We start from the raw sequence: 20,193 nt of genomic DNA, 5'->3' as shown, positions 1-20,193 counted from the left end.
TTATTATGAATTATTAGTATTAAAAATAAATTTTTAAAAATAAAAAATTATTATTTTAATATATAAAAAAAAAAAACAAATTTAAAAAAACTTCTACGCTGTCAGAAATACACCCACTGTCTACTTACACCTGAGTAAACGTGTCTTAAACGGCTTCTCGAACAGTTTCAACCTTGACGGCCAGAATTAGAAGAAAAAAAAAGAACCATTATTTAACGCGGATAAAAAGAATAAACCTTTTGTTTAACTCCAAAGAAAACAGAAAGGGAAAGAAAAATAAGAAAGGAAGACGAAGAATCCTCTCGGAGACGGGATTCTTATTCCCTTTCCCTTTCCACGCCAGAATTTCTTTATATAATTTTCAACCCCTCTCTCTTTTTTTCTCTGCCCTTTTCTGTTCTCTCCAATTCAGAACCAAAACAGGTAATAATAACCTTATAATTTTGTTATTTTTCCTCATCTTTCCCTGCCTTTTTTGTGCTTTTGAAGAAAAAAATTGGTTATAAATTACTTGTAGCCTAGTCTGGCTAGTTTCATCGTTGTTGTTGTGTTTTTAAATCTTGGGTTTTTTGTGTGTTAGATTAAAAAGGAGGTAATCAAGAAATCTTGAAAAATAATGGCAGAAGAACAACACAGATGCCAAGAACAACGACTCTGCGTAAACAACTGCGGCTTTTATGGGAGCCAAGCAACAGAAAATCTTTGTTCCAAGTGTTACCGTGATCTTCATCAATCACAGCCCTTGAATCATCAGCTGCTAAACCCATCATCATCATCGGCTGCTTCTGTTTCCTCCTTTGCATCCCCAGCCGTTGATGTTCTAAAAGTCAACACCAACCAGAAAGCTCCTGTTGTGGTGGTGGGAGATGATAAAAAAGATGAGGTAAAGGCAGGAGAGCCTGCGGCTGGGAAGCAGCAGCAGCAGCCAAGTAGGTGCTTGACTTGTAGGAGGCGCGTGGGGTTGACGGGGTTCAAGTGCAGGTGCGGTATGGTGTTTTGTGGAACACATAGGTACCCGGAACAGCATGATTGCGAATTTGATTTTAAGAGTTTAGGGAAACAACAGATTGCTAAGGCTAATCCCGTTGTTAAGGGAGAGAAACTCCAAAAAATTTAACGGGTTTTCTCCTTATCGTGCAATTTAGGAATGAATCCCGCAGTGTTGCCGGCCTCCGCCGGCGTTGGTGTTGGCGTTAGAAGGAAGTAGTTGTCGTGGGTTTGGTGGGGGGTCGGGGTATTGTTGTTATTTTATGGTTTGTGTAAATTGCAAGTATTCAATGATAAACTTTTAGCATTTTCCTTTTTAGAAATAACTCATTTTGCCGACATTTTTATTTAATAATTTGCCAATATTTTTATTTTATAATTCTGGGTGTTTCTTCAATAAAGGTGAATATATAGGTGGAATGTGAGAAATCTTAAAATAATTAAGAAGTAATTATGAAAGAGACAGATGCTTCCAAAAAGTGTAATAAAAGAAAAACAATTATTATTATTTTTGTAAAATAATTAGTGATATTGTTTTATTTTATAAAAGAGAGATAATGACTTCTTGAATATTCCTAACTTTTTTTTTTCGTACCGTGATTGGCAGAGCAGGGATCTTAGTTAATAAATCTAAAGAATGCTTTTAGATGGGTCCACCATGTGCCTGCCTTATTGTATTTGTTTATTTATTTTTTTATCCTATCATCTTATTGTATTTGTTTATGTAAATTGAGCATATAATCTTATTATTTGTCTTTTATCATTAAATTATTATTTCCTTTTATTTTATCATTAAATATCACCCATACAAAGGAATTTTATATTGCTTTTTAAGATTTCAGGGTTTTTTTTAATTAAGTGATTGAAGTGTTTTATGAAAATGGTTTTTGAAAATTATTTTTCAAATTTTTACTTTGGTTGATGTTTTTTTATTTAATTGGGATGGTATATTTTGATTTTAGAGTGTTGTTTTGAGGTTGCCTTCAATAAATATAATTTCAATTCAAATTTATAGATAAATTAACTTGAAATTGTGCAATTTAAATTTCAAGCACAAGTAAAAAAAATAAAAAATAATATTTTTTTTTAAATGTTGAGATGATAATATATTGGATCAACCTAGATCAATATTTATTTAGGTTAATTCACGAAACTCGTGACCCAAGTCATGAGACTAGGATAATTTCATAAAAAAACAATTAAAACAGATAACAAAACTTAATTCATATTCAACCAAATATTAAAAATATTGAATGATGAAACTAAGAGGGTGCTTGACAGTGTGGTAGCGGTTGCTTTTCAAATAACTTTTTGTGCCGAAATGCATGCCAATGATTTTTTTTTATTTTTTTAAAATTATTTTTGACATTAGCACATCAAAACGATCCAAAACGTACAAATCATATTAAATTTTAGCAAAAAAAAATTAAATTTTTTGGGAACACGGTTTGCATCGCGTTCCCAAACATATTCTAAAAAAAATCAATTAAAAATTTAGACAAAAAATACTCGATTCAACTGGGTAAACCCTTTAAACCCGTGACATGAGTCATGTGACTATGATAACAAAAAACAAAAGCAAACCATAATAAATTATGAAGTCTAATATCCAATAAACCAAGTATTGAGGGATGAAATTAGAGAAGAAAAAAAAACATATATTTTTTTTTTAAAAAAAAAAACTATTTGACCAGAATGGGACGATCAGAATGAAAAGGAAACATTCTGGCCAGAATTTGAACTGAATTCTTGAAACGGGCCGAGATTCTGAGCAAGATGAAAACATGAGTCCAATTTATTATGGTTTTTGAACTGAAACAAGATATACTGCTATTTTATCTATCAGATTTAGTTTTTATTATTTTAATTGTTATTTGTTGTATTTGAAATAATTTATGAAATTATTTTTTTTCAATTTTATCCTCTTTTAATTTTTTTTATTTGTCAGATTTGAATTTCATTCTTTTAATAAACTTAAAAAAAATATTAATAAGTTATTTTCCAGCTTATTTTTCATGACACAACCAAACAATAATAAGTTATTTTCCTCTTATTTTTCATAATACTTTTAAATATCAAAAAATAATTTACTTTTCAAAAGTACACTTTCCAAAATAAAATTAATTTTCATCAAAAAAAACAAGGTATAATTCTCTCACTTTAAATCTTAAGAGTTAATTTTTTATCTTAGTAAGATGCAAGTTGGTTTTAATGATTGAATTTAAAAAAAGAAAATCCATTCATGTAACCACGTATTTATACGTGGAGTTATAAACAGGGATAAAATGATACATTACTAGATTCTAAAAAGGAAAAAGAAAAACTACTAGGTTTTAAAAGTAAAAAAAAGAAGAAGAAAAACGACAACGTAAAGAGGCACATTCATAAGAATTGAGGTGTTGGTTGAAATTTGATTCATGGGTGTTTTTATATTGAAAAGGAAGATTTTTTTTTTGTGTGTGCTTATTTTCGTCTATGTATCATCTATTTTTAATATAAGTACACTAAAACAATTTAAAAATATTAGAATAATTAATTTAAAATATTTTTTTTATTTTATAAAAAACATGGTCCAAAAAAAAAAAAAACAAGCACGGCCTAATAACCATGCTCTTCGGTGGCGTCGTGCCTCGAGCAATGATGATCATATATACTGCAAGTCTTCTGCAAGATTTGGGAGTTTTTTTTTTTCTAAATATCATTCAAAAAAAGGTTTCGAAAACCAGCTCAATTGACGGACAAATTTTGGAAAAATATCGATCGAGTGCAACTCAAATTTTTTTAAAACATACAGTTTTTTTAAAAAAAATCTTTAGTTGTAATGATAAAATATCATATCTAAATTTTTTAAACAAAATTACTCCACTAATGATATACAGATTAAAAAATAATTTTATCTATTTTTTATTCTTGATATTTATTTATTTTTTAATTAATTCTCCATAGATAAATATGAATCCAAATTTCATTCTTATATTTTATAAACAAAATTATTCCCCTAATGATGTATTTGATAAAAAAATTTCATACTTTTTTATTCTTGATATTTATCTATTTTTCAATAAGTTCTCCATCATACATTTTTCTCTCTCGAGATTTTTAGTTATTGAAACTATTGATTTATTAACATCATTTATTCTAAAATCGTATTCATAATTATTAATTAATCTAATAAGTTAAAGAATGCTAATGAAATTTAAATGGATTTCTAGTAAGAATAAAATTAAAGCAGTAAATCAATTGTTTTGATTTATAAAAGGTAAGTGTTATTTTAAATTTTAAATCAAACTAAAAAATCAAAAAAATATTTTAATAAGCTACCTTGTCTAATGAATTACTAGAGGTGAGCAAAAAAAACTGAAAAACCGATTAAACCGAGAAAACTAGAAAAAAAATAATAGAGAAAACCAAACCGTGAAAAAAAACCGATTAAAATTTTAAAAAACCAACCGGTTCGGTTCGGTTTCGGTTTTATAAGCCTGAAACCGAAAAAATCAAACCGAACTAAACCCAAACCAGAAAAAACCGAGTCAAACCGGAAAAAACCGAGTCAAACTGGTTTGAACCGGTTTTTGTCCAAAAAAACCAAACCGAAACCGGTCGGTTTGAACCGGTTTCGGTTTTTTTATTTAAAAAATTCGGTTTAGTTATTTTTTTTTATAAAAACCAAACCAAACCAAAAATATTCATCCCTATGAATTACACTTAAAGTGTTATTTCTAGTAACTTTTTTTTTTTAACTCGTATTATCCTAGATTTCTCTTTTTTTGAAAAAAATGCGAGAGGAAAAAAAATCAAGAATTGGGCTTCCCATTCATGGCTCACATATCTTGCCTACGAGTCATAGAATCCGACAATAGACATTCCTTTTTTATCCACAGATGAATCAGACAATATTCATAGGAAGACTAAATGAAAAACAAAACATGCAAGTGTTCACAATCTCAAAATACATAGATAATTAAAGAAAAACCAAACATTGTACACCGTCCAAAGACTTTAGAGATCGGTCTACATATTTGGCACTTGCTACAGTAAGGGTTGGATTAATTTTTCCACCATCCAAAAGACTTTAGAGTATTGGGTGGTGATCTCATAGATGAAGGGATATTAAACAAATGATATTAAACAAATTATTTATTGTCGGTGGTAGTGAATATTTTTTTAAGAGTGGAATTCAACAGAGTAGTATATATTTTAGAATAGATCATATGTTTCTTGACTAATCTCTTTTGATTTTTTTTAGAGTTATTATTCTTTTTTAAAAAGTAATCTTGCTTGAAAGATCTTTTTGGCATATCTTTTTTATAGAAACAGGGAGACTTGTGTCATTGTACACTTAACTCTTTTACTTGTATATGGTTCTTCATGGCCTACTTAACTTTCGACAAACTTCTATTTGGTAGAGCATATAATTCTTCCCACAAAGCTCACCCCTTTACCCCACTTATTAAGTCCTCAAAAGCTATTGGCTCGATTAATTCCTTGACCTTGAGCATTTCCTCATCAAACCTCTTTAAATATGTTTGTGTGGATTGTGGATTCATCATCTGCCTTAGTAACCCTAAATAATTCTGTGAAGTTTCTTTTAGCTGGGTTGTTTATGCTAAACCTGCCACCAACTTGGTGCAAAAATCACCAAAGCTTATAATAGAGTCCGACTCCAAATTATTATACTATGCACGTAATGACTCTCTGAAGGTTGTGGGTAAGATCTTACACATGACATTGTTATCCTGGATGATCAATTGTAGGCTGCTCTGTATGTTTTGTGCGTGTTTTTGGTCAGTAAGACCGTCATAGTTATCCAAAGTCATCTTGGTGGAAATATAGTTATTGGGAATGCGAGTACGTAACAATTATCTTGACATAAGAGAATCTCGTATTTTATGAGGGGTATAAACATCTTCATGCATATGTTCTATGCAGATTGCTTCCCTTTCCTTTGTCTATAGGATTATGAGGAGCTTGATGTATCTGGTGAGGAATGACAAGACCAATGGCTAGCCTTTATTTTATGGTGGTTAGATGAGTGTCAAGAATACTCGCATAAAAGAGGGTGCTGCAGCGGGTGCTAAGACTTGCTAAGGTGACAAAGATTAATTTTGCCCCTAAGTTGCTAACACAACCTGGGTAAGGAGTTGCATTTGGTCGATGAGATGTTGGATGTGTGGTTGGGCAAAAGTGTTCATTATGGTAGAGAGGTCTGTCGCATGTCTTATTCCAGGAGTGTCTTGATTACATGTCATTAATGGTTATTAAAGATGTTGAAAAACAATATTGGAAGAATAATTGATGGTTTTTTGATTGAATCCCCATAGAAGGAACCTATTGATGATGTTTTAAAATCCAAAGTGCATAGGAATATGTTTCTTAATAGTTGGATTATAGGTTAATTACATGTTCTAACAAGACAATTTATTCTCCATTATTTATAAAACTTCTAGCTTGTTGTAAAAAATCTGTAACCTGCAAAACAATCCCTTTTGATGGAATGTGAGGACCCTCAAGTGATAAAGTCAATGACCTTTAAGTAAAATAGTTATAATAAATGAAAGAATGTGCATTTATTCTTAAAGAACAAAAGTGTTTGTTCTTAGTTTTGATATGATAAATGTTCTGAAATTAAAAAGGTATTTTTGTTAAGAATAGAGATTATAAACTTTTTATCTGGATTCAAGGAGTATTTATAACCCATGAACCTTATTTTTTTCTTGAGTGACAGGGTTGGAAAGTTATTTTGTCCTGATAGCATTAATGAGTGATAAATCTTTTATACATGCATTAATAAGAAGCAAATATCTTTTGCACATGCATTAATGAGGGAAAATATCAATGTCATTAACATTTTATGTTAAAAGTCATAAAATAAACGAATGGAGCCTTATAGCCCAACATGGAGCCTAAAATGATCTCCAATCCTTTAGTCTTTTGTGTTTAGCACGCTGCCAAGCCCACAATTAATAGGTATGACAACGAGTTAGAGTCATGTCCACTTGGGCTTAACATGTAGCCGAGCCTAAAAGCATTAAGTCTGCAGCATGCCAGCGTTATGCTTAATTAGGCTTGACACGCATCCAAGTCCAAGGTCGAGGGATCAGGAAGGTCACCAGACTCATACCTAATTGGGTTGACGTGCAACCAAGCCTAAGAGCGATGAGTTTAATAGCTCACTAGATCCATGACCAATTAGGCTCGGTGCACAGCCAAACCCAAAAATAAAGGGTCTGACAGCTTGTCAGACCTGTGTCTTATTGGGCTTGGCTTGTAACCAGACCCAAGAGCGCCGTGTTTGACAGCTCGCCAAACTTATGACTATTTGGGCTAAGCTTATGGCCATATCTAATAGCATTAAATTTAGAAGCGAGCTAGGCTCATGTCATTTAGGCCAGATATTTTATCAAGTTAAAAAATGTTGGTATTGACACAAGCCTCACCATGCAAATCAGCCGTAGAAGGACAATATGCGTGAAACCCAATAAACAAAAATGGATGAAACGTGAAACCCAAAAAAAAAGAGAGATAGAGAAAAGGAGATGACTAGAGTGTAAGTGCGAAGTCAATTATGATTTAATTCATGGAACAAATTAATAGTCGGAAGAAACACGCAAAATTAATTCAACTTGGCTTGTGGGTTAACGTGACGTTGCTTAGATTGATAGCAAATTTAATTAATTAGCGATCAGACCATATTCAAGAATCAAGAAACATATTCTGCAGGATTTTCTCATCAATATATTAGTTAATTTATTTTTGATTATTTTTTTTCTTTTTTCTCTACGTGTATAGATTTCCAGATAATCTCTGACACTCGAAGCAATGAATCATTCAAGCAGGAATCCCTTTTCTAAGTTGCGATGGATCTTGTTGTTCTTCAATCAATCACGTATACAATTATCAGAAAGAAAACTGCAGCTATCTACAGCGTCAATTATTAATGTTGTTTCTTATGACTAATTAAACCTATCCCCAGATAGATTCTTCTCCTTTGTACTGATAAAATATATTTCCCACCAAATTGCATAATGGAAAACATTGCTGTAGATTCCAAAGTTGACTCGTTGAATTTTAGGTGCAGAAGGCAGGCTGTGGCCCTCCATAACCCACCACCATATGTTATGCAAATGCCCACTAATCTTTACAAATTCTATCTCGTAAGAATCATCAGAGCCTATAAACAAACAAAAACTCGTGTCATGGCCTAGTCAAGGAGGAAAACAAGAGGCAAGAGGCCAGAGCAATTCCCAGAAACCAGCATTGGTTTCAGCACAAGGGAAGAATTCAATGTTGCCTTATCTGCAGATTTTCACATTTTGATCTTCCCATTTGGACTTTAATGGAGTTATTTAATATTCAATCGATATCTTATGGTTAGATCCAACGTATCCTATTCCACCAATAAACTCCACTGATATATACCTAAGCAAGAAAAAGAATCCATGTGATAAAAGGATTAATATTAATAATAATAATAATAATAATAATACAACAAAGCTTTTAATTTAAAATCAGAGGAAAAGGAATCTATGGGGTTTTTGATAAATCAAAAAACACAAAATCTAGAATTAAGTGGAAGCTTAATGGATTCCATTTCCATTTTTGTTTAGTTAATAACCTTCCAATCTTTGATATGCATTTAAAAATCAATTCTTTCTTAAAACTTTTTTTTTCATATTTGAAGTTGTTAAACTTGATTTAGTTTGATAGATTCATCTAAAAAATTCATGAATTAAAGCTGATTCAAGCTAGATTTTAAATTAAACAAGAAAAAATATTAATTTAATAGAATTCAATTGACCTGATTAAGTTAGCCAAACCATATATGATATTTATTGTGTTATTAAATGATTTAAAAATTTTTTCGGGTTGATTTCCAAGCGGAGTCTTTAACTTTACTTTAATGATAACATAGAAAATATATTTATTAATTATTAATTATCAATTTATTATTTATGGTTAATGAAATAATATATTATTAGATAGAACCTTCTCTTTGGTAGTTGAGTGAAATCACATCAAGTTGGATAATCAATGGACTGTAGGTATAAATAAGAGCTGGATTTAGATAGATCTATAGTATCCCAACTAAACTTAGATCCGACCTCCACGTCATCTCAGCTCCCCCAGCATAACACTCATCACTTCATCAACGAGCATACTTCTACAAAATAATTAGTTAATCCCTCTAGTTTAAAACCAAATATTGAATCCTTATACTCTTATTTCTTTCTAAAATAATCCTCCTATTAATTTCCCACAACAATTTAATTTTTTCCCCAAATATTCTCCATTTTTAGTCAAATTTCCCAATCTCATATACCACAAAAAAACCAAAATCCATCTACAAATCACAATTTGCACAACTTCAAAAGAATTAACAATCAAGTTTGATCAAGATATTAACTTAAACTTAATATTGTTAAAACTAGATGGATTAACTCATAAAATAAAAATAAAAAATCAGGGACTAAATTGTAATTTGAACACTTGCAAATTAATTAACAACAAGCTTCAATCAAGACCAGATTACTGGCCCGCGCTACGATGAGAGTAAGATTATTTTTTTTAATGTGAAAAAAATATTTAGACGTTGCTAATGTTCTTTCTAGTAGAAAAAAATTAAACAGTGTGAGAATTGATTTGATATGACTTGGTGATTTTGACGGGTTCAGAAATAACCTGAATGACCAAAAAAAACATAGTTTGAGTCAAAATAAATACTTAAGGTGAGATTTTTTTAATAAATTTTGAGATGACAATATATTTGATTAATTTGAGTTAACATGTCAATCTGCATACTAAGTCATGAGAATTTGATAACCTCAAAAAAAGCAAATCAAAACAAATTACAAAACTCAATTTTTAATAAACTCAATGTTGAAGGATGAAATTAAAAAAAATCAATTAAAAAAAGATCCAAAAAAATAACTTGTGTTAACCTGAATTAATCTATCAAACTTGCGACCTAAGTCATGAGACCAAGTTAACCTAATAAAAAAAAATTAAAACAAATTATGAAGCTCAATTTTTAATCAACTCAGTGTTGAAAAATAAAATTAAAAAAAAATCTATGAACAAAAGGATAAAAAAAACTCGGGTAAATCATGGTTAACTTGCCAAACCCGTGATCTGAGTCATGAAATGAGGATAACCTCATAAAATACAGACTGAAATAAATCATGAAGTCTAATTTTCAAGTAATCCAATATTAAAAAATAAAATTAAAAAAAATCAATTATAAAAATGAAAAACAAAACTCGAGTTAACTTGTTAAACCCGTAGTCTAGATCAAGAGTATTGGATAATCTTACAAAAAAACAAATTTAAAAAATTATAAAACTTAATCCCTAAATATAATGTTAAAAAAAATTGAAAAAAAAAATTAAAGACATGAAAAAATATTATTACAATAAATAGTATTATGTGAGAATGGATATGCTGATAAAAACTCCTCCTTCTTTATTTTTTTAATTTTTTTATTAATATTAACTTAAACTTATTATTTTTAAAAATGGAAGGACTAACTCATAATATAATAAAAAAATCAGTCACTAAATTATTCCCCCTCCATAATCGAACATCATGAAAGCAACAAAACACTTGATCTCAGCATCCCAACAAAACACACAACAAATCCATTTTTGTCCTGGATCTCAGGTCCACCCTTCTTCTAGTTCCCTCTCACTCACTCTCTCCACAACCAAGCCAGTCATGAAATTCCCATTTCTTAACCAAACCACTCCTCTCCCAAACCATTCCTTCATTTGCAATTCCTATTTCACTTTCTTGTAACATCAAGCTTCATTTTTTAAATACTAGATGTTTGTTTAAGCTAACATGAAAAAAAAATGTCTTTGTCTACAAACTCATCCAAGATTTAATATATGTTACTTGATCTTTATATTTTGTTGATTCCCAGATTGATCTGATGCAAATACTTGGTGGGTTTTTTTAGGAGGAGCCAGAAACCGGGTCTGCTGTTTTCATTGCGCCAATGAAAAGGTCAGTGCGTCCGCTTTTTAGCATTCTACTGCTCGTTGTATTTGCTCTGACTCTCAGCTGCAGGATCCTAATCCCCCGTGGTGATGGGGTTGGCTTCATTGAGTTTGAGAAACCCAAATTGATTCTACAGAAAAAAGTTCCAGTTTTTAATTCCACGTTGCTTAAATATTCAGCTATTGATATAGGAGAAGAACAAGCGAAGCATGAAATAGAAGAGTTATTAGAAGGGAACTTTGATAGTCGAGGAAGGTATAGGTCTTTTGCTACTTGGAGGAGGTTTAATCATCATGATGTTAGAGCAAGATCATCTAGGGGTATCCCATTAATGCTTAGGTCTCCTCAGTTTTATAGGTATTGGTTAGATTTTAGGAGGGCTTTGCATGATTGGGCTCGAAAGAAGAGGTATCAGCCTGAAATAATGGATGAATTGATAGGGCTTCTGAAGGGTCCTATTGATAGGCATAATGGATTGGTGGGTTCGGAAAGGCGGTATGGTTCTTGTGCTGTAGTTGGGAATAGTGGGATTTTGATGCAGAAAGAGTATGGAGAGTTGATTGATCGTCATGAGGTTGTAATCCGATTGAACAATGCGAGGACGGAGAGATATGAGAGAAATGTGGGGGCGAAAACTAATATTTCTTTTGTAAATAGCAATATTTTGCATCTTTGTGGAAGGAGGCAAGGTTGCTTTTGTCACCCATACGGGGCTAACGTCCCTATGGTTATGTATATCTGTCAACCAGCACATTTCTTGGACTATACTGTTTGTAATTCATCTCACGATGCGCCATTGATTGTCACTGATCCGCGCTTTGACTTGTTGTGTGCGAGGATTGTGAAGTATTATTCCTTGAAACGGTTTGTGGAGGAGACAGGGAAGTCATTGGATGAATGGGGCTCTGCTCATGATGGTTCTATGTTTCATTATTCTTCTGGTATGCAAGCTGTGATGCTTGCAGTGGGGATTTGTGATAAAGTTAGTATTTTTGGGTTTGGAAAATCAGCTTTGGCTAGGCATCACTATCATACTAATCAAAAGGCTGAGCTTAAGTTACATGATTATGAGGCGGAGTATGATCTTTATCATGATTTGGTGAACAATCCACAGGCAGTACCTTTCATTACGGACAAGTTCAAGTTTCCTGCTGCTGTAATTTATCAATGATTTTTCAGCAGTTGAATCCTTTTGGTTTTGTTGGATTAATTGATTGGTTGCCAGGCTCAAATTTCTTTATTGTTGTAATTGTTTTTCGTTCCACAAGATGGTTATGGAAAGCAGTTGAAGATTTCTGTTGCATATGCTGACCCTGTACTATCCAAGATAGTCTAGGGCAATACTAATTTAAAGCTGGAATCCAAGAAAATGGTTTCAAGAATCTTAAGTTGTTCATTTGCTTTTACAATATTGAAAATGCTCCTGTTGTGTTCTTCAAGTTTCGTTGCATAAAGTGCTCTCTTCTTAGTTGTAATATCTGTGCCTGTTTTTCATTGATTTGATATGCTTATATCACCCCTTGTGTTTTACTAACATCTAACGTCGTGAGGGAAATCTGGAGGAAGGTTTTCCATATGAATAGTTTCGTCACTTTCAAAAGCCACATGCAGGTTAAGAATCTTAAGGTTTTGTGTCAATTATGCACATCCCTTGTCAAGCTAAGCTCGTAAAGTTGATTGGAACCTTCAGAAGTGATGACAAATTAGGTATCACTGCTTAAGTGCTCCTATTCATAAAGATAGGGACAGGGTTCAGGTTCTCTGTTATTGCACACCTTGATGAAGTTCATTAACTCCTACGAATTATATTCTGGCAGGCATGCTCATTTGGAGATGTTAATCATGTAATTTGACAGTACATGGCTGTGACTTGGATAATATGTCCAGTACATGGCTGTGACTTGGATTTTAGCAGTTTGGGCAGTGCGAAACCAATGCCTCTTTAGCTCGGTTTCTTGTTGTGAATGTTTTTGCTGTTTTTAACTTCTCGTCCTCTTCAAAACCCAACCGACTAGTGATGGAGTGATGCGCTGCACGACAGTATTTCATTGTTCATGAATGAAGTATGAGCTTAGACCAGATAGCCTTTTATAATTTATACATCTCCTGGGATGGGAGGTTTTTGAAATAGCAATAAATAGACCAAGCCTAAATGAATGGTCCTGGCTTGACTCCTTAAAAATGAACTAGACCAAAAAGTTCATTAGCGTTCTCATTTCTCACTTCAGTTTTTGAGCATAATTTGCCGCATCGAAATTCCTGCAACATGCCAGTTTATGTAGTTTTCTTGGATTCAGTAGGCACCCCATTCTTGTGAACACAGCAAAAGGTCTCTCTCTCTCTCTCCTTATAGATTTTTCATGATGAAACCAATTATTTTCAGAGAAGAGAATGGCTCCCTGTAGCAAGATATATTTCACCTCCATAAAGTGATTGTGCCTTATGCCAGTACAAGAAAAGCTACAGAAGTTCAAACACAAGTTATGATGATTATATACCAACACAAAATCCATCACCATCGACTCCCATATTGTAAGTTTTGGGTTTTAGCGTAAAGGGCCTGTGCAAAAAGATGGCAAAAGGCGGCAACAAAGACAAAAAGATCTGTACAGGACCCTTCTTTCCTCTCGCCTAGCCGCTCCCTTGCCTCTTCCTTCATTCAAGGCTCTGCAGTGTCCATCAAGAACCTTATGCTCGTCTGAAACTCAAACGAGCCATAAAAGTAAAAATACTAGATGAAAAAATTGTGGTTGAGAAACTTTAATCTCGGTGCATCATTTACCTGTTTCGGATCATAGATAGCGTATTCATTGTATTCAAGGGGGCTGTCTTTATGCACTGATGGAATCAAGCGACCACAAGGAACTTTGATGTCATCCTTCCATAGAAAATGTTCAGATTCATCTGTTGTCTTTCTCTCTAACATGACTTTGTATCCTGTCTCGTTAAAAAGAAATAGATTTTCTAGGTTTCAGGAAAGTCGAAACAAGTTTGCCATTCAAGCACAGAGATAACTTTAACATACCTCCAGTGGACTTTCAACTTTAATGACCTGATCCCCAAGAGAAGCAACAGCTAGAGCTAAAAATCCTTCTGGCCTATCTACTGCAGTAAAACCATACCTACCAGCTTCTGCAGCAGCATCAGAACAAAAATCGCCTGTGAGCCAGAAAAAGACTCTCAGGCGCAAGATCAGAATATTGACGCGCTGAAATTATAAACTATCAATATTACCATATAACCGGGGACTGGAAGAGAACAGACTGACGGCAGAAACCCTTTTTGCAAATGCCTTAACATGTTTGAGCTTCGAGTGCCTAAAAGAAAAAGGGTAAACAAACCCGGTAATAATCTAAGCGAGAACAAGATATAACTGTTAATTAGGACTGAAATCTTACCACACCATAGCACTACTTTGTTTGGCAACTTCTTTATCTCAACCAAAGGAGGACAGGCACTTGGTTCAACAGGAAAAATATTCTCAACTGATACTCCATAGTCCTGCATTAACAAATAAAACATGGCAAAATTGTTTAAGAGTTTTCATCACAATTGATGTCATCAAGCAATGGTAAGATGTGTAATCTCACAATGTCTCCAACTCTGACTGGTTCATAAGTCTTTTCTAATTACTTCACAATCTTGTAGTCATCAGAATCTTTTTCTAGTGCAGACACTGAGCAGCCCAATTCATGTATCTATCCGACAATGGATCATCGAGGGCTGAGCCGGACATGTCTCCTATAAGGCGTGGGGCCACATTTATGTCTCGAACAGTCTCAAATGCAGCTGCACCCTGGAATATTCAATCAGAATCATGCATTAGTGTCAGTAAGAGGGACTCTAGAAGTGATAGGAAACCTATGTTGGCTTTACATGATCTGCAAGATCCTGATAGTCCCTGAAAATGAAAGGCCTAGTCGAATGCAAAAGAGTAAACCATCTTTAGCTATAATTAATCTGACCACACAGCCTCTGCCTTCTGTCCTGTTTCTTTAGTTGATTTCCCCGCTTCTACAAACCAAAGCAGGACGTCCTCGCCTGATGAGATTATTTTGTTATTCACATGTAAAGGAAAAGTAAAAGGACGAAGCAAAAGGAAAATCCTTACATCTTTCCATGTGAAAATTTGAAAGCATCCCCATTGGCAAATCAGGAGAGTCACAACCCTTCTCCATCATGGCATACCTGCCAAACAGTAACAAGCTCCTCTGATAAAAAAAATTATGGAGAAAGCATGTAGAAAGGGAATTATCTGTATAAGGATCATGCCTGTATATCTCCCGACTGCACAAGATTTTCATAAAATAAGCAATTTTGGGTTCAAGTCTGCGGTGCACGGCTGCAACTCCTAGCTGCCTAAGTCTGAGCCCTCCATGTCTCGCATCGACCCCATCATCCTATATGAAACAAAATTCCCCATCAAGCATAAAATCACCTATATATATATATATATATATATATTGAGAAATAGCAAAGTAGAGGCATTTTGTACCATGTCTATTGGGTAGAAACTGAGTCGCTTTTTCTTAAACTTCTTTTCTCTTTCCCATGGCTCGAACTCATTTCCAGTGAGTTCCTCAAAGAGACTGCCAAACTCTTTAATAGCATTTCCCTTTCTTCAAGCCTCTCCTCTGCATTTGGATCATTGCCTACTTTCCCTTTCTTGTAGTACAAATGCAAGTTGCTCTCCAGTACCGTGATCAATTGCATGATACAATATCTACACCAAGTTACCATGAAATATAAGCTCATATAGTTGTAGAAAATTAAGATCAAGACTTCTTTCGTATTACTCATGCAGTCCTCGACCCAGATCACAAAGTGAGAAGTCTCAGCTGTACACTATCCCATCTTTCTCAAGTATCCGCCCACCACGTTCCTGCAATTTAGTGTCTTTGTAGACTCCTCTCTTGCCATATATATAGTTTGAGCTGCAATGCACAGACATAATTCGCTGATTAGGAGAAGATTTATTTCCTAGGAGTAATTGTTAGAAGTTCGAGACAAAAAGCCCTTTACTTCTGCTGAAATTGACTTGGGAGCCTCGGGATCTTGTTTGTCCCATGGAATTCCTTTTCCCTCCACAAAAAGATCAGAAACATCATCTGCTTCCATTGGCTGTACGTGGTTCTTGTTTCTCAATGCTGTCAAGCAACCATTCTTCCCTCACTACAGGCATGCCCGCCTCTATTAGGGAAAAAAAGAAGGCAGTTTTAGAAGCAGATGATCCCAAATATTTTTGTGTAAATCACGTTTTCGAGTGCGCAATGATATATCAGCAAAACTTATGACAAAAACTAGCAAACAGACAAGATATGTTAGTTTAATGACAGGAGAAGCAACAACTCGTGTTAACTTGTCAAAGCCGATGAAAACCAAATGTTCTGGATTTGTTTGAGAGCAGGAATATCCCCTATTTATCTGTCTGCGGATATAGTTTGTAAGCCTAAACAAATTTCTGAACTCACATTGTATCGGCAAGCTTAGTGGAACCACCACGTTCTCTCTCTTGAACTTCCACGGACAAGTGTGTCTTTCGGGAGGAATCATACAATCTCTCCTCCTCCTCATGCCTGTCTTTACACAAGCAGATAGAAAAGTCATGTAACAGGCTCTATCTAATATTTTTCCCATCCGGAAAAACTGGTGTGGTCTTTCATCTTTTCTATTCTTTTGCCGCTACACGGAAAAAATGACTCAGGCTTATATTTCAATACGTACAATAGACTAAACTTGAGACATTGAAAATATTAGCAAAGTAATTTACCCAAAGAAAACATGCATGCAAGCCAGGGATTGATTCCAATTAATTTGAGGTAAACTAAGAACAAATTAAAACTAACCTTCATCTTTCTTTTGGATTCTTTCTATACACAACTCAAAACCGCTTCCAAGTTTCAACACCAGACCACGATATCCATGCATCGGCAGACAAATTATATAAACCTTTATTACATACCATTGTTATACTTCATGTTTTTATAATGACACTACCTCCTAAACTAGACACGGACATTGATACCTCTAATACAAACCTCATTGATACTCATGATCATTCCTACTAAGAATGCATGTGTATCAAGGGGAGTAATAACTGGTCACTTGTCCAATTGGGTTCCTTCTACAGCTTGAGCCGTTGTCAGGTGGTTGTAAAAAACTGTTACGCTAATGCTATGGAGTTTCATCAGGTTTCTCATGCATGAGCCCATTGGGGTATGGTTCAATTCTCTTTAGCAATTTGGCAGCTTCTTACCTCCCTGTACCAACACCCGAAGCATATAGCGGCAAGGTTATATTCAAAAAAAGAAACCAGGCCCATCAATAAGGCCTTTCCAGCTGTTCAGCTTTCTTTTCTTTCTTTTCTTTTTGCTATATTTGGTAGAAAATGAACAATTTTGTTGTTCTTATAGTGTAATTGGACAGATTTAAGGTTGATACATCCATTGCTGGAGATAATAAGATGGATCACAGGCTCCAATCAATGTAGTTATAATTTTACAAGAAAATAAATGCTTTCATAGACTAAAAATGTAAACTCCATCTTTATCCATGCATACATATAGCTGATGGTTTACAAATTTACTTGATGAACTACAAACAAGGTCTGGATAATTAGGTCATCACGCCTCAATGTTAGAGCTGGGACTCTTGAAGGAGTTCTTTCTTGCTGTAGCAAGAACAGTCTTGTCTGCAACTATAAAATATGCTGCTCCAGCAACTGCAAGGAAATGTATTTCATTAATTAAAGAAGAAAACAACAATTATAATGCGGATAATGTTTGTTTAATCAGGAAAGTAATTAATTACCAGTTGAAATTATGAGAGCTTGAGCTGTGTGATTCAGATTGGCCCTTGCCCATGGCAGCATCCTTGCACTAGCCATCTACATGTTAAACATGATACAGTTCAGAATCAATCAAAGAATTCTCTTGTTTTTCTTTAAATATTTTTGTGATTAATGAGGTGAATAAAGGATGCATGCATGATAGTTACAGGAAGACAGGCTTACAGTTGGAATGGCAGTGGCAATGGTAGCAAGTACAGCTGCCTTTGCTCCTGCAACCACTCCTTCTGTTGATCCATCATAAACAAATTAGTTTTGCAAATTTGGAAACGAAAATGAGAGCTGATATACAATTAGAAGCCATTAACAAGTAAACTAAAGGAAAAACGGGGCAGGTTATAGGTACCATGAGAGCAGCGCTTTGCCATGGCCAGCTTTTGGTCAAGTGAAGCTAAGCTATTTCTCTGAAGAGGAGACTCAGCAACAACTTTCTTAGACATTTTAAGAGGCAAGTGAATAAGACCAACGCTGGCTAATTAATGGAAGAAGTTGATTGCTCCTAGAGGAAATATGGGGAGGTTTGTTTTGCTTGGAGAGATTAGCAGGATTTGGTTGCATATTTATACGGATCTTGGGGTGGTTGGATAGAGAGAGAGCCCCTGGTGTTCAGGGGTGGGATTTGATGGTTTCATTTGAATCCTAACATCATAGTCACTTGTTTTTACTTTGGTTTCTGTTCATGGTCGGTTGCTGCTCATCCCAATGTGCATTGATTTATGAAAAGAGAAGGGTGGAGGAGAAATTTGTCTCCAAACTTGTCTTCCAATCCTCAATTGAATCTTCAAACAAAAACATCTTTCAATTAGACCCCTTATCTGTTGAATGATATTAGTCCATTAATCTCCACCTTAAAAGTTTTTCCTTTTAAAATCATAGAAAGAGGACCTATTTTGCCCATAAATTTGAACGAAGGATCAACTGTATAATGTGTGATGGATGGGATAAAATATGTTCATTTCCAAGAATATAGAGGACGTATAAAATATTCGAGTAATGGGATCTGCGTTTCTTTGTCTTCTGTTACAAGATTGGCCTTATCCAGCTCGGGGGAGAGAGAGAGAGAGAGAGAGAGAGGAACAACACATGATGTTCTTTCTTTTCAACATAGCAGGTAAAGAAAGCCACTGGTTTGAGTGTCCAAAAACCATGGGTTTGGCCTTGGATGCACACGTACGTGTCCCAACTCCCAAGTGCTGAGACACTGGGAGACTGGCATCACGTTACTTTCGTACTGTGCTTGTCTTTGATGGGTTTCTCTTTTAGTTCATGGTTTTTGCTTGAGTGGGTGGCCATTCATTGCTGCCTTTTCACCGCTCTTTCAACTGTTAGCCAAACCACCAATAATTCAGGGCCAAGATTGTAATATCGATGCGTGCGGAAATGATAGGCTTTACGCCAATGACTTGAACGTGTTTGAGCTTCAGAAAAACCATTGAAGGATGAGATGCTGTTTTGAGTAATTAAGCAGTTTTTTTTTCTTTTAATTCTGAAGTCCATATGATTTTTTAATTTTTTTTGAGTCTTGAGCTTAGATATTCCAGTAAAGTTCAGATGAATCTCGAAAATACACGTGATTTGTTCATCATGATTGTAATAAGTTAAAATAAGATTCATAAATCGGATTTTAGCCGTATGAAATATTCAAGAACTGAAAATAGTTTCAAGTTGATTAGTGGTTTATAATCATCTCTTCGTGATTTCTTAATAATTAAGATTTCAGTTTTTTTTATGGAAGAATGAAAATAGAGGAGTTATCTACAAGAGTGATGACAGCGTCCATGGATCTAAGGTGAGGCAGCAGTAACATTGATGTGAATCTTAAATGTAATTAGAGGCTAGAGAGAGAGAGAGAGAGGGAGAGTTAAGTTTCTGAAACACAAATTAATTATACACTGTACATAAAGCTAAAACCCCTCGGTTTGTTTTACTGTGGGTGGACTGTGAATACTATAATCTACAGTAAAATGATAATTTTGTACTACAAGAAATAAAAGATTGAACACAAACTCAGGGATAAAATATTATTTTCACACTTTATTGCATAGTATAATTATGTTTATACCAAAAAAAAAAAACATAGCTTCTTATTGAAGGTTTTTTTTTTGTAATTTTTTTTTTGTATAATATAATTATCGTATAACTTTTAGGGTCAACCTTTTCGGCTAAAGGTTAAGGGGTTTTTTTGATTTTTTAACCTCGTTTTTTTTTCAATTATTGCACATGGTCAAGGACATTATGGTTTTTTGATAAATAAAAAAAGTGGCTGGCGCGTGCAGAGCAAACATCAACAGGTGGGAGGCGCCCGCACCTTTTGGGTGGTGCGTCCGGCGTCTCCCAATGGCCGCTGTTCACTTTCAAAGGAG

The 20,193-nt window shown here is 34.2% G+C and overlaps 3 protein-coding genes and 1 pseudogene across 3 annotated transcripts; 2 read left to right on the top strand and 2 right to left on the bottom strand.

The window, feature by feature from the left end:
- Positions 1-233: 233 nt before the first annotated feature.
- LOC7466820 (zinc finger A20 and AN1 domain-containing stress-associated protein 3) lies at positions 234-1,313 on the top strand. Its single transcript, XM_002306193.4, has 2 exons — positions 234-423; positions 581-1,313. The coding sequence occupies exon 2, from the start codon at positions 617-619 to the stop codon at positions 1,115-1,117; it is 501 nt and encodes a 166-aa protein (XP_002306229.4). The 5' UTR covers positions 234-423; positions 581-616; the 3' UTR covers positions 1,118-1,313.
- A 9,264-nt stretch (positions 1,314-10,577) lies between these two features.
- LOC7470447 (beta-1,6-galactosyltransferase GALT29A) lies at positions 10,578-12,422 on the top strand. The gene has a single exon (XM_002306192.4). It carries the CDS (start codon positions 10,982-10,984, stop codon positions 12,152-12,154), a length of 1,173 nt encoding a protein of 390 aa, XP_002306228.1. The 5' UTR covers positions 10,578-10,981; the 3' UTR covers positions 12,155-12,422.
- Positions 12,423-13,397: 975 nt separating this feature from the next.
- On the bottom strand, positions 13,398-16,140 carry LOC18097950 (protein ADP-ribosyltransferase PARP3-like; annotated as a pseudogene).
- Positions 16,141-17,433: 1,293 nt separating this feature from the next.
- On the bottom strand, positions 17,434-18,489 carry LOC7470445 (early nodulin-93). The gene is made up of 4 exons (XM_002305521.4): positions 18,177-18,489; positions 17,996-18,057; positions 17,794-17,869; positions 17,434-17,704 (listed from the first exon to the last, which is right to left on the bottom strand). The coding sequence occupies exons 1-4, from the start codon at positions 18,268-18,270 to the stop codon at positions 17,607-17,609; spliced, it is 330 nt and encodes a 109-aa protein (XP_002305557.1). The 5' UTR covers positions 18,271-18,489; the 3' UTR covers positions 17,434-17,606.
- Between the last annotated feature and the right edge of the window lie 1,704 nt (positions 18,490-20,193).

Source organism: Populus trichocarpa, chromosome 4 (genome assembly GCF_000002775.5).
Source record: "Populus trichocarpa isolate Nisqually-1 chromosome 4, P.trichocarpa_v4.1, whole genome shotgun sequence".
NCBI classification, from domain to species: domain Eukaryota; kingdom Viridiplantae; phylum Streptophyta; class Magnoliopsida; order Malpighiales; family Salicaceae; genus Populus; species Populus trichocarpa.
This window is presented reverse-complemented; position numbering and strand designations above follow the sequence as displayed.

Excerpts from the sequence above, each read along its gene's own strand:
- LOC7470445 (XM_002305521.4), bottom strand. The coding sequence starts at position 18,270 with ATGTCTAAGAAAGTTGTTGCTGAGTCTCCTCTTCAGAGAAATAGCTTA. Across the intron at positions 17,870-17,995 it reads TTGCCACTGCCATTCCAACT|ATGGCTAGTGCAAGGATGCT; the intron begins GTAAGCCTGTCT and ends TTTAACATGTAG. Across the intron at positions 17,705-17,793 it reads AGCTCTCATAATTTCAACTG|TTGCTGGAGCAGCATATTTT; the intron begins GTAATTAATTAC and ends ATTTCCTTGCAG.
- LOC7470447 (XM_002306192.4), top strand. The coding sequence starts at position 10,982 with ATGAAAAGGTCAGTGCGTCCGCTTTTTAGCATTCTACTGCTCGTTGTA.
- LOC7466820 (XM_002306193.4), top strand. The coding sequence starts at position 617 with ATGGCAGAAGAACAACACAGATGCCAAGAACAACGACTCTGCGTAAAC.